The sequence below is a fragment of the Salvelinus alpinus genome, chromosome 31 (assembly GCF_045679555.1).
Source record: "Salvelinus alpinus chromosome 31, SLU_Salpinus.1, whole genome shotgun sequence".
Taxonomy (NCBI): Eukaryota; Metazoa; Chordata; class Actinopteri; order Salmoniformes; family Salmonidae; genus Salvelinus; species Salvelinus alpinus.
This window is the reverse complement of record NC_092116.1, coordinates 36,102,712-36,118,448: the sequence shown is the minus strand read 5'-3', so window position 1 is coordinate 36,118,448 and position 15,737 is coordinate 36,102,712. Positions and strand designations below refer to the sequence as shown.

Sequence of the window (15,737 nt, the reverse complement as noted above, 5' to 3'; positions counted from 1 at the left end):
TGTGTGGGGCAAGATGGGTAATGTAGTTCTCTTGGCACTCTGCCCTGCGCACAGGAGGGGCGTGTTGCCTACAACTCCCAACGGCCAGTCGAGTTACCAAACTTCAGTGAGAGTGGGACAGCGAGGAGGCTGTCAAACAATCGTGGATTAATAAGATAGAAGCTATTTCTTTAGTTATTGTGGGAATGCATGTTAGCTATGTCATCTATTTAATTGTACTAGATAGCGAGCTAATCAAGCTAACATAACACACGCTATCTTTAGTCTTTAATTGACAGTCTAGAAAAAAATGAGATAGGGGTATAAGGAATGTTTTGGTGAAAACGAAAGCTTGACGCTTCCTTTTTTCTTCCCAGAAACAAAACAGCAGTCATTTGCCATAGATTGTTTCCTGGTTTCATTGCTCAGTCTGAATGGGTAACGTTTATATTGTTAGCTAGCCAGAAAGCTAACTAACTGACGCGAGTGCCTCTAGCGAGACTTTCAAGACTCAACAGCATCGACAAAAACGAACACAACCAAGCTAAGCCAACTATGGACGGATGTCAACCAAACATGCAGCAAAGTAACGCCGAAAGAGGTGTGGAAAAATGTATGGACGAATACCTAAAATCCATCGGGTTTCACCGGAAAAAAATTGCCAAAGATGGCTCGTGTCTGTTTCGGGCTGTAGCTGAACAGGTAAAGTGAACGCTAACGTTACTCACATGACAAATCAGAAAAGTCAAGACGGCTAATTTTAGCTTTCATGCTAGCTTGTTTAGCTTCGTAGCTATTTCCAAGATGAAACTGATCAACGGTGTTTCACTCACACACTCTTTCCATGCACGTGTTTTCAATCAATGGTGTTTTTCACCTACTCATCCTCACGTTGAAGTCGATACAAATATAATTTATATATTGCAAACATTCTTAACTTGAATCCCAACTAATAAAAACAATGGCAACTTTATTTTTTACTTTCAGGGAAACTTGGTCCAGGGGGAATTTTGGCTGTTAGCTAAGGTAGCTAACCAAATCAGCTAGTCAGTGTGTTGGTCCAGTCTTGGTAGTTATGTTAGCCCGCTAGCTAGTTTGTCAAGCCTGTAGTTTTCTAGCTAGTTTAGCGCACTCTTTTTGACTGGGTTTTCGTGTGGTTTTCAGGTCTTACACTGTCAAAGCCTGCATACCAAAGTCCGTGCCACCTGTGTGCAGTATCTAAAGAAGAACAAGGAGAACTATGAAGCGGTAGGTAGCTAGTTAATAGGAAGGCCTCAAAACAACTAACGACTTGCACCAACTGCGTTATATTATATTGGCTAGAAGTGACATTCCCTCTCTCTTTCATCCCTCTCTCTCTCTCTCATCCCTCTCTCTTTATTGCTCTCCTCCAGTTCATAGAAGGTGACTTCGAGGAGTACTTAATCAAACTTGAGGACCCTCAGGTAAAGTGGTTATCCGTGTCAAAACACATCACTGTAACTCCAACCAATTTTAATTCCTGTACTTTAGGCATTTCTTAGGGTGCAGCTGATTCCTGTAATTATTTTTTTTGCAGCACTGGGTGGGAGAGGTGGAGATATGTGCACTGGCTCTGATGTACAAGTAAGATTTTGCATCATGTGTGTTTGTTTATATGTTAGTAGTTATTTACTGACGTTACAGCTTTGGTCTACTTCTCTAAATGCATTGTTGTTTCAGGAGAGATTTCATCATCTTCCAGACACCTGGTCAACGTCCTGTTCAAATCACTGACAACGGCTTTAATGACAAGGTAAAACAAACACACCGTGTCACAACACCGTGGCATCCTGATTCCTATTGCACTCACTACTTTTTAACCCGAGGCAAACTTTTGTGTTTGTGCTCGTTAGGTGCGTCTGTGCTTCCTGAACGGCAACCATTACGACAGTGTCTACCCCGTAGCGCATGTGAAGAATGCTGCCCTCTGCCAGTGTGAGTTAAGAACACACACACACACACAGTGAAGAGGTTAGATTAATCTGGCCCTGGGTATGGCCCGACATGTCATTGGGCGAAAGTGGGAAGGGAGCAGCGCCCTTCTCAAATAGAACAGGAATCTGTGCTGCTCAGTTGGCAACCAGGCAGCCTGGTGCATCGTCCAGATATGTTGGAATTTTCAAACTAGTTTTCATTAGGAAGGCAGTTGAAGTGTTTTTTAATCAAAAGCAATCACAGTGAAAACACAGAATCCTCTACAGAGCGGGTCACGCCTGGGAGGTAGCCTAATTCCAAATCAAATGCGATTTTTAAAACGTTCAGCCTGTGCGAAACATGCCTACACGGGGGAGCCTGGGCGATGTTAATGGAACCCCCCCCCCCTCAGTTTGTACCGCCTCTTGTGAAGAACACTGCCCTCTGTCTGCCAGTGTGAGTTCAGATGAGTCATCTCACCAGGTCTGTGCTATTAGCTGGTTATGCTGTATTGCCCACTACCATGGTCAATGACCACAGATCTGTAACCGGGCTACCATGCTATACATGTAGTTCGACCTTCCTATCAATGGAAATTCTGGAGTACATTCCATGAAATATATGTTGGGGCAAAGGTTTATCTATCAACAGAATAACAAGGCAATCAACAGGTTGTTTTTACTGATGTCTCTGTCGCTGTCTGTCGCTGTCTGTCGCTGTGTGTCGCTGTCTGTCGCTGTGTGTGTGTCCTGCTCTCTCTCTCTGCAGCCGTCCTGTACGAGCTCCTCTATGAGCGTGTGTGTGGCACGGACCGTTCCGTGTTGGCTCCCTGTCTGAAGGGCGGTACTGGTAACCGTGGTAACGACCTTCTAGAAGACGACCCGGACAATGAGCAGTGTCGTAGCAGCGACGAGTCGGACCTGGAGGGAGAGGACGCTCTCTGGTAGGAACAGCTCTTTTACAGATCCTAACCCAATGCAAGTCAACAGTAGCTATATGAGCAATTCCATGTTTCATGTCCAAATGATTTAGATTTAACTTCATTGACGCAATCCATTTTTAGATAATTTTTAGAGGCTTGGATGATTTGGACATGAAACATGAAAATGCTAATATGGTTACCATTGACTTGCATTGAAATTGTGCCACAAATGCTATAATGTTTGCATTTGAAACGGTGACCATGTCCATATACGGCTCACCAGGTAAGGAAACCAATGTGGATGAACAATCCCTTTTTAACCATTAGATGGAAATCTCCGTTTCCATCAGCCACTAAGAGCTGACTTTTGGCAACGATAATTATATTTTAGAAAATAATTATATATATATATATACATTTAAAAAAGTATATATTAAATATACAATAATAATAATAAAATAATTGAAAAGCAGAGAAATAAAATTGTCATTTTGGTTATTAGCCTCTACACTGACTGACATAAGGCTTTATAGCTACACTGACTGACATAAGGCTTTATAGCCTCTACACTGACTGACATAAGGCTTTATTAGCCTCTACACTGACTGACATAAGGCTTTATTAGCCTCTACAATGACTGACATAAGGCTTTATTAGCCTCTACACTGACTGACATAATGCTTTATTAGCCTCTACACTGACTGACATAAGGCTTTATGGCCTCTACACTGACTGACATAAGGCTTTATGGCCTCTACACTGACTGACATAAGGCTTTATGGCCTCTACACTGACTGACATAAGGCTTTATGGCCTCTACACTGACTGACATAAGGCTTTATGGCCTCTACACTGACTGACATAAGGCTTTATGGCCTCTACACTGACTGACATAAGGCTTTATGGCCTCTACACGGACTGACATAAGGCTTTATGGCCTCTACACGGACTGACATAAGGCTTTATGGCCTCTACACGGACTGACATAAGGCTTTATGGCCTCTACACTGACTGACATAAGGCTTTATGGCCTCTACACTGACTGACATAAGGCTTTATGGCCTCTACACTGACTGACATAAGGCTTTATGGCCTCTACACGGACTGACATAAGGCTTTATGGCCTCTACACGGACTGACATAAGGCTTTATGGCCTCTACACGGACTGACATAAGGCTTTATTAGCCTCTACACGGACTGACATAAGGCTTTATTAGCCTCTACACGGATGGAAATACCAGTTGATGGAAATACATTTGACTGGTCATAGCTTATTGGTCTAAAGGTTAATTTGCATAAGTTAGTGGAATTTAAACTAGCACACAGATAGATTTTCCTCTCTGAGGCGCTTGTCGGAGGGAGAGCAGCTGCAAACAGCAAGTGCATTGTCAACAGAAGGCAGGCTTCCTCAGCGCCTCACACACCACTCTGCAATGAGCTGGAGGCTCAGTGTGTATTTCTCGGAAAACCGGTTACTTGTACCTGGAACATTTTACTACATATTAATTAAGGCATGTCTTTACCTTTGCTTTCAAAGTAGCCTAGCGGAAAAACAGACCGTATCCGTGGAGGGAATTATATCAGCTTTCTTTCGTTGTCCATGTGCCTTTTGCTAAATTTCATTGAGATAAAAATGTATTTTTCGAGAGAGACCTTGTCCAACCAAGACAGCAGCAGGCGGGGGGACATATCAGATATACTGGAACGACTTAAAAGACAGAGAAGTAATTCTAGCCACACACACACACCGACTTATCTCTCTCTGACTCCCAACTGCTGATTCATGTCTGGACATATACATACTGTATATCTACCAAAGAAAGGTCTGTTATTTGCTCACTAAAATATATGCAGTTTAAGGAACACAATTCATGAAATATGCTGTCTAGTGCAGTCAAAATATTAATGTATTGGTAATATCAGAGACTCACTTGGACTCTTCTTTTGAAGAAGCTGAGATTTCTATACATTGAGACAATATGTTCAGGAGGGACAGAAATAGATATGGGGGTGGAGTAGCAGTTTTACATCCAGAGTCATATTCCAGCAAAACAACGTCAGGACTTAATGTTGAATGGGTTAGAGGCACTATGGGTACATGTGCCTTTACCTCATCTGAAACCTATACTAGTTGGTTGCTGCTATAAGCCGCCTGGTGCTGATGTCAAAATATCACGAGGACATTAAAAAATAAGATGTTTTGACCTGAGACACACAGATTTCAATTACAGAAACATCTACACGTCATAGATTGAATAGAAAAATCTATCGCATGTACCATCGCACCCAGTGGTAATTTAACACTCCTATTCCTCAGCAAAATGTCAGTCCACCTAACTTCATAATAACAACCCACGCTAGTAGAGGTCTCCTCTTTCTAACTGGATATTTTCTTCTCTGTTACATGAAACCGTTCGCATGATGCCCTTTTGACAATGGTGTTTTCCTGCTAATTGCATTATGGAACGAACACTTTATAATGTGAAGAAATAATAGTTCATCCATTTTTTTTATATATATATTTTTTTTTAAATAAATTAAATCTAACTGTTATGATCTCTTGCATCAGACTTTAAAGAAAATGAAAATAATCATGTAGCTTAAGCCTACTGATTGTATGAATTTGGGGATCTATCGTCCCACAATTGTCCCAGAGTCTGTTTGGACAGACAGATCACCTTTCTTACTATGGGAATAGTAGATTGACATGTTGGCTAGTGATTCTGCTGTTCCTTACTATAGTAGATTGACATGTTGGCTAGTGATTCTGCTGTTCCTTACTATAGCAGATTGACATGTTGGCTAGTGATTCTGCTGTTCCTTACTATAGCAGATTGACATGTTGGCTAGTGATTCTGCTGTTCCTTACTATAGTAGATTGACATGTTGGCTAGTGATTCTGCTGTTCCTTACTATAGTAGATTGACATGTTGGCTAGTGATTCTGCTGTTCCTTACTATAGTAGATTGACATGTTGGCTAGTGATTCTGCTGTTCCTTACTATAGTAGATTGACATGTTGGCTAGTGATTCTGCTGTTCCTTACTATAGTAGATTGACATGTTGGCTAGTGATTCTGCTGTTCCTTACTATAGTAGATTGACATGTTGGCTAGTGATTCTGCTGTTCCTTACTATAGTAGATTGACATGTTGGCTAGTGATTCTGCTGTTCCTTACTATAGTAGATTGACATGTTGGCTAGTGATTCTGCTGTTCCTTACTATAGTAGATTGACATGTTGGCTAGTGATTCTGCTGTTCCTTACTATAGTAGATTGACATGTTGGCTAGTGATTCTGCTGTTCCTTACTATAGTAGATTGACATGTTGGCTAGTGATTCTGCTGTTCCTTACTATAGTAGATTGACATGTTGGCTAGTGATTCTGCTGTTCCTTACTATAGTAGATTGACATGTTGGCTAGTGATTCTGCTGCTCCTTACTATAGTAGATTGACATGTTGGCTAGTGATTCTGCTGTTCCTTACTATAGCAGATTGACATGTTGGCTAGTGATTCTGCTGTTCCTTACTATAGTAGATTGACATGTTGCCTAGTGATTCTGCTGTTCCTTACTATAGTAGATTGACATGTTGCCTAGTGATTCTGCTGTTCCTTACTATAGTAGATTGACATGTTGGCTAGTGATTCTGCTGTTCCTTACTATAGTAGATTGACATGTTGGCTAGTGATTCTGATGTTCCTTACTATAGTAGATTGACATGTTGGCTAGTGATTCTGCTGTTCCTTACTATAGTAGATTGACATGTTGGCTAGTGATTCTGCTGTTCCTTACTATAGTAGATTGACATGTTGGCTAGTGATTCTGCTGTTCCCTACTATAGCAGATTGACATGTTGGCTAGTGATTCTGCTGTTCCTTACTATAGTAGATTGACATGTTGGCTAGTGATTCTGCTGTTCCTTACTATAGTAGATTGACATGTTGGCTAGTGATTCTGCTGTTCCTTACTATAGTAGATTGACATGTTGGCTAGTGATTCTGCTGTTCCTTACTATAGTAGATTGACATGTTGGCTAGTGATTCTGCTGTTCCTTACTATAGTAGATTGACATGTTGGCTAGTGATTCTGCTGTTCCTTACTATAGTAGATTGACATGTTGGCTAGTGATTCTGCTGTTCCTTACTATAGCAGATTGACATGTTGGCTAGTGATTCTGCCGTTCCTTACTATAGTAGATTGACATGTTGGCTAGTGATTCTGCCGTTCCTTACTATAGTAGATTGACATGTTGGCTAGTGATTCTGCTGTTCCTTACTATAGTAGATTGACATGTTGGCTAGTGATTCTGCTGTTCCTTACTATAGTAGATTGACATGTTGGCTAGTGATTCTGCTGTTCCTTACTATAGTAGATTGACATGTTGGCTAGTGATTCTGATGTTCCTTACTATAGTAGATTGACATGTTGGCTAGTGATTCTGCTGTTCCTTACTATAGTAGATTGACATGTTGGCTAGTGATTCTGATGTTCCTTACTATAGTAGATTGACATGTTGGCTAGTGATTCTGATGTTCCTTACTATAGTAGATTGACATGTTGGCTAGTGATTCTGCTGTTCCTTACTATAGTAGATTGACATGTTGGCTAGTGATTCTGCTGTTCCTTACTATAGTAGATTGACATGTTGGCTAGTGATTCTGCTGTTCCTTACTATAGTAGATTGACATGTTGGCTAGTGATTCTGCTGTTCCTTACTATAGCAGATTGACATGTTGGCTAGTGATTCTGCTGTTCCTTACTATAGTAGATTGACATGTTGGCTAGTGATTCTGCTGTTCGTTACTATAGTAGATTGACATGTTGGCTAGTGATTCTGCTGCTCCTTACTATAGTAGATTGACATGTTGGCTAGTGATTCTGCTGTTCCTTACTATAGTAGATTGACATGTTGGCTAGTGATTCTGCTGTTCCTTACTATAGTAGATTGACATGTTGGCTAGTGATTCTGCTGCTCCTTACTATAGTAGATTGACATGTTGGCTAGTGATTCTGCTGTTCCTTACTATAGTAGATTGACATGTTGGCTAGTGATTCTGCTGCTCCTTACTATAGTAGATTGACATGTTGGCTAGTGATTCTGCTGTTCCTTACTATAGTAGATTGACATGTTGGCTAGTGATTCTGCTGTTCCTTACTATAGCAGATTGACATGTTGGCTAGTGATTCTGCTGTTCCTTACTATAGCAGATTGACATGTTGGCTAGTGATTCTGCTGTTCCTTACTATAGTAGATTGACATGTTGGCTAGTGATTCTGCTGTTCCTTACTATAGTAGATTGACATGTTGGCTAGTGATTCTGCTGTTCCTTACTATAGTAGATTGACATGTTGGCTAGTGATTCTGCTGTTCCTTACTATAGTAGATTGACATGTTGGCTAGTGATTCTGCTGTTCGTTACTATAGTAGATTGACATGTTGGCTAGTGATTCTGCTGTTCCTTACTATAGTAGATTGACATGTTGGCTAGTGATTCTGCTGTTCGTTACTATAGTAGATTGACATGTTGGCTAGTGATTCTGCTGTTCCTTACTATAGTAGATTGACATGTTGGCTAGTGATTCTGCTGTTCCTTACTATAGTAGATTGACATGTTGGCTAGTGATTCTGCTGTTCCTTACTATAGTAGATTGACATGTTGGCTAGTGATTCTGCTGTTCCTTACTATAGTAGATTGACATGTTGGCTAGTGATTCTGCTGTTCCTTACTATAGTAGATTGACATGTTGGCTAGTGATTCTGCTGTTCCTTACTATAGTAGATTGACATGTTGGCTAGTGATTCTGCTGTTCCTTACTATAGTAGATTGACATGTTGGCTAGTGATTCTGCTGTTCCTTACTATAGTAGATTGACATGTTGGCTAGTGATTCTGCCGTTCCTTACTATAGCAGATTGACATGTTGGCTAGTGATTCTGCCGTTCCTTACTATAGCAGATTGACATGTTGGCTAGTGATTCTGCCGTTCCTTACTATAGCAGATTGACATGTTGGCTAGTGATTCTGCTGCTCCTTACTATAGTAGATTGACATGTTGGCTAGTGATTCTGCTGTTCCTTACTATAGTAGATTGACATGTTGGCTAGTGATTCTGCTGTTCCTTACTATAGTAGATTGACATGTTGGCTAGTGATTCTGCTGCTCCTTACTATAGTAGATTGACATGTTGGCTAGTGATTCTGCTGTTCCTTACTATAGTAGATTGACATGTTGGCTAGTGATTCTGCTGCTCCTTACTATAGTAGATTGACATGTTGGCTAGTGATTCTGCTGTTCCTTACTATAGTAGATTGACATGTTGGCTAGTGATTCTGCTGTTCCTTACTATAGCAGATTGACATGTTGGCTAGTGATTCTGCTGTTCCTTACTATAGCAGATTGACATGTTGGCTAGTGATTCTGCTGTTCCTTACTATAGTAGATTGACATGTTGGCTAGTGATTCTGCTGTTCCTTACTATAGTAGATTGACATGTTGGCTAGTGATTCTGCTGTTCCTTACTATAGTAGATTGACATGTTGGCTAGTGATTCTGCTGTTCCTTACTATAGTAGATTGACATGTTGGCTAGTGATTCTGCTGTTCCTTACTATAGTAGATTGACATGTTGGCTAGTGATTCTGCTGTTCCTTACTATAGTAGATTGACATGTTGGCTAGTGATTCTGCTGTTCGTTACTATAGTAGATTGACATGTTGGCTAGTGATTCTGCTGTTCCTTACTATAGTAGATTGACATGTTGGCTAGTGATTCTGCTGTTCCTTACTATAGTAGATTGACATGTTGGCTAGTGATTCTGCTGTTCCTTACTATAGTAGATTGACATGTTGGCTAGTGATTCTGCTGTTCCTTACTATAGTAGATTGACATGTTGGCTAGTGATTCTGCTGTTCCTTACTATAGTAGATTGACATGTTGGCTAGTGATTCTGCTGTTCCTTACTATAGTAGATTGACATGTTGGCTAGTGATTCTGCTGTTCCTTACTATAGTAGATTGACATGTTGGCTAGTGATTCTGCTGTTCCTTACTATAGTAGATTGACATGTTGGCTAGTGATTCTGCTGTTCCTTACTATAGCAGATTGACATGTTGGCTAGTGATTCTGCCGTTCCTTACTATAGCAGATTGACATGTTGGCTAGTGATTCTGCCGTTCCTTACTATAGCAGATTGACATGTTGGCTAGTGATTCTGCCGTTCCTTACTATAGTAGATTGACATGTTGGCTAGTGATTCTGCCGTTCCTTACTATAGCAGATTGACATGTTGGCTAGTGATTCTGCTGTTCCTTACTATAGCAGATTGACATGTTGGCTAGTGATTCTGCTGTTCGTTACTATAGCAGATTGACATGTTGGCTAGTGATTCTGCTGTTCCTTACTATAGCAGATTGACATGTTGGCTAGTGATTCTGCTGTTCCTTACTATAGCAGATTGACATGTTGGCTAGTGATTCTGCTGTTCCTTACTATAGTAGATTGACATGTTGGCTAGTGATTCTGCTGTTCCTTACTATAGTAGATTGACATGTTGGCTAGTGATTCTGCTGTTCCTTACTATAGTAGATTGACATGTTGGCTAGTGATTCTGCTGCTCCTTACTATAGTAGATTGACATGTTGGCTAGTGATTCTGCTGTTCCTTACTATAGTAGATTGACATGTTGGCTAGTGATTCTGCTGCTCCTTACTATAGTAGATTGACATGTCGGCTAGTGATGTTGGTTCGTGTTGGCTAGTGATGTCATGTTGGTTCGTTACTTGTCTTGTTGGCTTAGGGAAACTACAATGAACAATAATATATAAACTCAACATGCAACAATTTCTAAGATTTTACTGAGTTACAGTTCATATAAGGAAATCAGTCAATTTAAATAAATTCATTATGTCCTCATCTATGGATTTTACATGACTGGGAATACAGATATGAATCTTTTGTAGGAAACCAGTCAGTATCTGGTGTGACCACCATTTGCCTCATGCAGCTCAACACATCTCCTTCACATAGAGTTGATCAGGCTGTTGATTGTGGCCTGTGGAATGTTGTCCCACTTCCTCTTCAATGGCTGTGTGAAGTTGCTGGATATTGGCTGGAACTGGAACACGCTGTCGTACACGTCGATCCAGAGCATCCCAAACATGCTCAATGGGTGATATGTCTGGGGATTATGCAGGCCATGGAAGAACTGGGACATTTCCAGCTTCCAGGAATTGTGTACAGATCCTTGCAACATGGGGCCGTGCATTATCATGCAGAAACATGAGGTGATGGAGGCGGATGAATGGGAAGACATGGGCCTCAGGATCTCCAAACGGTATATCTGTGCATTCAAATTACCATCGATAAAATGAAATTGTGTTCATTGTTCGTAGCTTAGGCCTGCCCATACTATAACCCCACTGCCACCATGGGGCACTCTGTTCACAACGTTGACATCAGCAAACCGCTCGCCCACACGTCTGCCATCTGCCCGGTACAGCTGAAACCGGGATTCATCCGTGAAGAGGACACTTCTCCAGCGTGCCAGAGGCCATCGAAGGTGAGCATTTGCCAACTGAAGTCAGTTACGACGCCGAACTGCAGTCAGCCCAAGACCCTGGTGAGGACGAGCACGCAGATGAGCTTCCCTGAGACGGTTTCTGACAGTTTTTGAATAACTTCTTTGGTTTTGCAAACCCACAGTTTCATCAGCTGTCCGGGGGGCTGGCCGCAGATCCCACAGGTGAAGAAGCTGGATGTGGAGGTCCTGGACTGGCGTCGTTACATGCGGTTGTGAGGCCGGTTGGACGTACTGACAAATTCTCTAAAACGATGTTGGCGGCCGCTTATGGTAGAGAAATTAACATTAAGTTCTCTGGCAACAGCTCTGCTGGACATTCCTGCTGTCACCATGCCAACTGCCCACTCCCTCAACTTGAGACATCTGTGGCATTGTGTTGTGACAGAAATTCACATTTTAGTGTGGCCTTTTATTCCCCCAGCACAAGGTGCACCTGTGTAATCATCATACTGTTAAATCAGCTTCTTGATATGCCACACCGGTCAGGTGGATGGATTATCTTGGCAAAGGAGAAATTCTCACCAACAGGGATGTAAACAAATTTGTGCATGAAATTTGAGGGGGAAAAATAAGCTTTTTGTTCACATGGAACATTTCTGAGATCTGATATTTCAGCTCATGAAACGTTTTACCAACACTTTACATGTTGCGTTCACATTTTTGTTCAGTATAGATGTGGACAGTTATTTTATCAGAATTTTCTAAGGACTGCACATCGTTGCATCGTCTATTTGCGTGTTCTGTTAATGTGAATTACCATATTCTAAATCTTAATGATTTACTATATTATCTAATCAGCTTAAGCATTTTAATACATATTTGTCCGGTAAATTTCTCAAATGTTCAGTAAATGTAAAAAATGCTATCGGTTAAATGTCCGTCGCCACGGAAACCCTGGTCTGACTATAAGGTGTATGTGGTTGTGATCCACAGGAGCCATGATGGACCAGCTGGACCTGCAGCCCACAGGGGACTCACCGTTAAGGTAACTATAGGACACACACACACACACACACGCACACACGCACACACACACACAGTAGAGTAGGCTTCTTTCTCTTTTCTCGCTGTTATTGATCTCTCTCGGTTTATTGGTTATTGATTTGTAATTAACGGTTATTTTAAATTGGGATCCTGAATGTTACGGAAAAATGTTCACACTCGTACACCCCCCCCCCCCCCCCCCCACACCCACACAAAATTCTAATCACAATGCGGCTGGCTGCTCTTTCTCTTCGCTGATGATGCCAGTGTGTGTTCAGTCTTCGGTCTGTCCTTTAGAATATCCTAGCCAGCATAAGGCACTACATCGCGTTGAGGCGTCACTACAGCCCCGGGTTTGATCCCAGGCTGTGTCACAGCTGGCCGTGACCGGAAGCACCATGAGGCGGCGCACAGTTGGCCCAGCGTCGTCCGGGGTCAGGGGATGGTTTGGCCCCGCCTGGGATTTCCTTTGTCCCATCGCACTCTTGCGACTCCTTATGGCGGGCCTGCAAGCTGATTTCGGTCGTCAGTTGGACAGCGTTTCCCTACTGACGCATTGGTGCGGCTGGCTTCTGGGTTAAGCGAGCGGTGTGTCTAGAAGCAGTGCGACGCTGTCATCAAGGCGAAGGGTGGCTACTTTGAATCATAAAATATATTTGGATTTGTTTTAACACTTTTTTTGGTTACTACATGATTCCATATGTGTTATTTCATAGTTTTGATGTCTTCACTATTATTCTACAATGTAGAAAATAGTAAAATTATAGAAAAACCCTTGAATGAGTTGACGTGTCCAAACCTTTGATTGGTACTGTATATATATATATATATATATATATATATATATATATATATATATATATCCATTGATGATCGGCCCGTGCTTTATTTTAGCTGCGAGAATCTTAGGAGTGGATTCAAAAATTAGTTTTCTATTAAATGTATTTGGTAATTAACCAACTTTTTAAGTACTTTTTTTTCTTTCAGGCAGCTCTATTATTTGATTGACAGTTCTGGTCGCCTAGTGATGGAAGTTAGTCCCGCCTCAGAAGCGGTATTCCTTTACAGAGTAAAATGGTGCATCAACCAGGGAAGGTATTATTTGTCTGAATCTAAAAAGCCGTTGCGAACCCTTACAGACAAACGTGCCGCTTTCAAAGGTATATGACTGCGTTAGTATTCAGTCTGTTCTGTGTACCTAATATAAACTGTATACGTCTATTCATTTTTAAAACTGGTCTACCTTCAGACGAGTCTTGCCTGGTGTCAACGGTACAGGCTGGTGGCGGAGGTATATGACTGCGTTAGTATCCAGTCTGTTCTGGAGGCGACGGGGGGGTACGACCCGGTACTAGATGGGTGAACCTAATAAACTGCGGTCATGCTTGCCTAGTTGGACCATTATTCTGTGTTGTGAATTGATGTGGAATTTTATCCTTTTTTTCTTATCGTTTTAATTATTATTATTATTATTATTATTATTATTTTTTTATGGCAGTTTAAACGTTAAGCAGAATTGTCCATTTGTCACATCCCTTGGTTGTTTATTGGTTGGTTATTTGCTGTGTGTTTCAGGGTCGAGGAGGTCCACCCTTCTCCAACAGGGTCAGACGTTCTCTCAACCCTCTCCTCTACAGAAACACTGAGTACGATGTCTGGGTCAAGTCCAAGAGAGGTACATTTTTAAGATAATTCATTTGAATCCAATTCCCATCAGTTACATCCAAAGAAGTATTTCTGTCTTTCAGAAGACATGGACACTAAGGGATATAGAAAGCACTTTGTCCATACGGCTAGTCTGACCGCTGATACAGCAGTAGGTCATCTGTAGGTCACGTGCTGTTAACCTGTGTACGACAGCTAGCCTAGCGGTTAAGAGTGTTGGGCCAGTAACCGAAAGGTCACTGATTCAGGATCCCCTGAACAGGCAAGGTGGGTGGGGGGGGGGGGGGGGAAATCTGCCTTTCTGTCCTTGAGCAAGGCCGTTAAACCCCCCCCCCCCCCCCAACAACTGTTCCCCGGGCGCTGGTTTAGGGGTTAAATGCGGGAGACACATTTCCGGTGATGCATTGTTGTGCAACTGAAGGATACCTATCTGATAGGTATCTCATACAGGTTAATATACACTACATTTTTTTTTATTTTACTTTTATTTAACTAGGCAAGTCAGTTAAGAACAAATTCTTATTTACAATGACGGTCTAGGAACAGTGGGTTAACTGCCTTGTTCAGGGGCAGAACGACAGATTTTTACCTTGTCAGCTCTGGGATTCGATCTTGCAACCTTTCGGTTACTAGTCCAACGCTCTAACCACTAGGTTACCTGCCGCCTCTACACTCTAACCACTAGCATACCTGCCGCCTCTACACTCTAACCACTAGGATACCTGCCTCCTCTACACTTTAACCACTAGGATACCTGCCTCTACACTCTAACCACTAGGCTACCTGCCTCCTCTACACTCTAACCACTAGGCTACCTGGCTCCTCTACACTCTAACCACTAGGCTACCTGCCTCCTCTACACTCTAACCACTAGGATACCTGCCTCCTCTACATTCTAACCACTAGGATACCTGCCTCCGCTACACTCTAACCACTAGGATACCTGCCTCCTCTACACTCTAACCACTAGGATACCTGCCTCTACATTCTAACCACTAGGATACCTGCCTCCTCTACATTCTAACCACTAGGATACCTGCCTCCTCTACACTCTAACCACTAGGATACCTGCCTCCCCCAATGACCAACAGTATTTGGACACCTTCTCGTCCGACATGTCATTCCAAAATCATGGGCATTAATATGGAGTTGGTCCCTCTTTGCTGCTATAACAGCCTCCACTCTTCTTGGAAGGCTTTCCACTAGATGTTGGAACATTGCTGCAGGGACTTGCTTCCATTCAGCCACGAGCGTTAATGAGGTCGGTCACTGATGCTGGGAAATTAGGCCTGGCTCGCAGTCGGTGTTCCAATTCATCCCAAAGGTGTTCGATGGGGTTGAGGTCAGGGCTCTGTGCAGGCCAGTCAAGTTCTTCCACACCGATCTCAACAAACCATTTCTGTATGGACCTCGCTTTGTGCACAGGGGCATTGTCATGCTGAAACAGGAAAGGGCCTTCCCCAAACTGTTGCCACAAAGTTGGAAGCACAGAATCGTCTATAATGTCATTGTATGCTGTAACGTTAAGATTTCCCTTCGCTGGAACTAAGGGGCCCGAACCATGAAAAACAGCCCCAGACCATTATTCCTCCTCCACCAAACTTTACAGTTGGCAATATGCATTGGGGCAGGTAGCGTTCTCCTGGCATCCGCCAAACCCAGATGTTTTCTG

At 42.1% G+C, this 15,737-nt stretch overlaps 1 protein-coding gene across 2 annotated transcripts in view; it reads left to right on the top strand.

Moving 5' to 3' along the window:
• The first annotated feature begins 87 nt into the window (after window positions 1-87).
• otud4 (OTU deubiquitinase 4) overlaps window positions 88-15,737 on the top strand; it is a 36,331-nt gene continuing 20,681 nt past the window's right edge. For both annotated transcript variants that reach the window (XM_071377979.1, XM_071377978.1), the window contains exons 1-9: window positions 88-681; window positions 1,144-1,227; window positions 1,374-1,424; window positions 1,538-1,584; window positions 1,681-1,753; window positions 1,854-1,935; window positions 2,683-2,857; window positions 12,350-12,401; window positions 13,976-14,075. In XM_071377979.1, coding sequence (XP_071234080.1) covers window positions 535-681; window positions 1,144-1,227; window positions 1,374-1,424; window positions 1,538-1,584; window positions 1,681-1,753; window positions 1,854-1,935; window positions 2,683-2,857; window positions 12,350-12,401; window positions 13,976-14,075 — 811 coding nt within the window. In that variant the 5' untranslated portion in view covers window positions 88-534. The remainder of the gene's footprint in view (window positions 682-1,143; window positions 1,228-1,373; window positions 1,425-1,537; window positions 1,585-1,680; window positions 1,754-1,853; window positions 1,936-2,682; window positions 2,858-12,349; window positions 12,402-13,975; window positions 14,076-15,737) is intronic.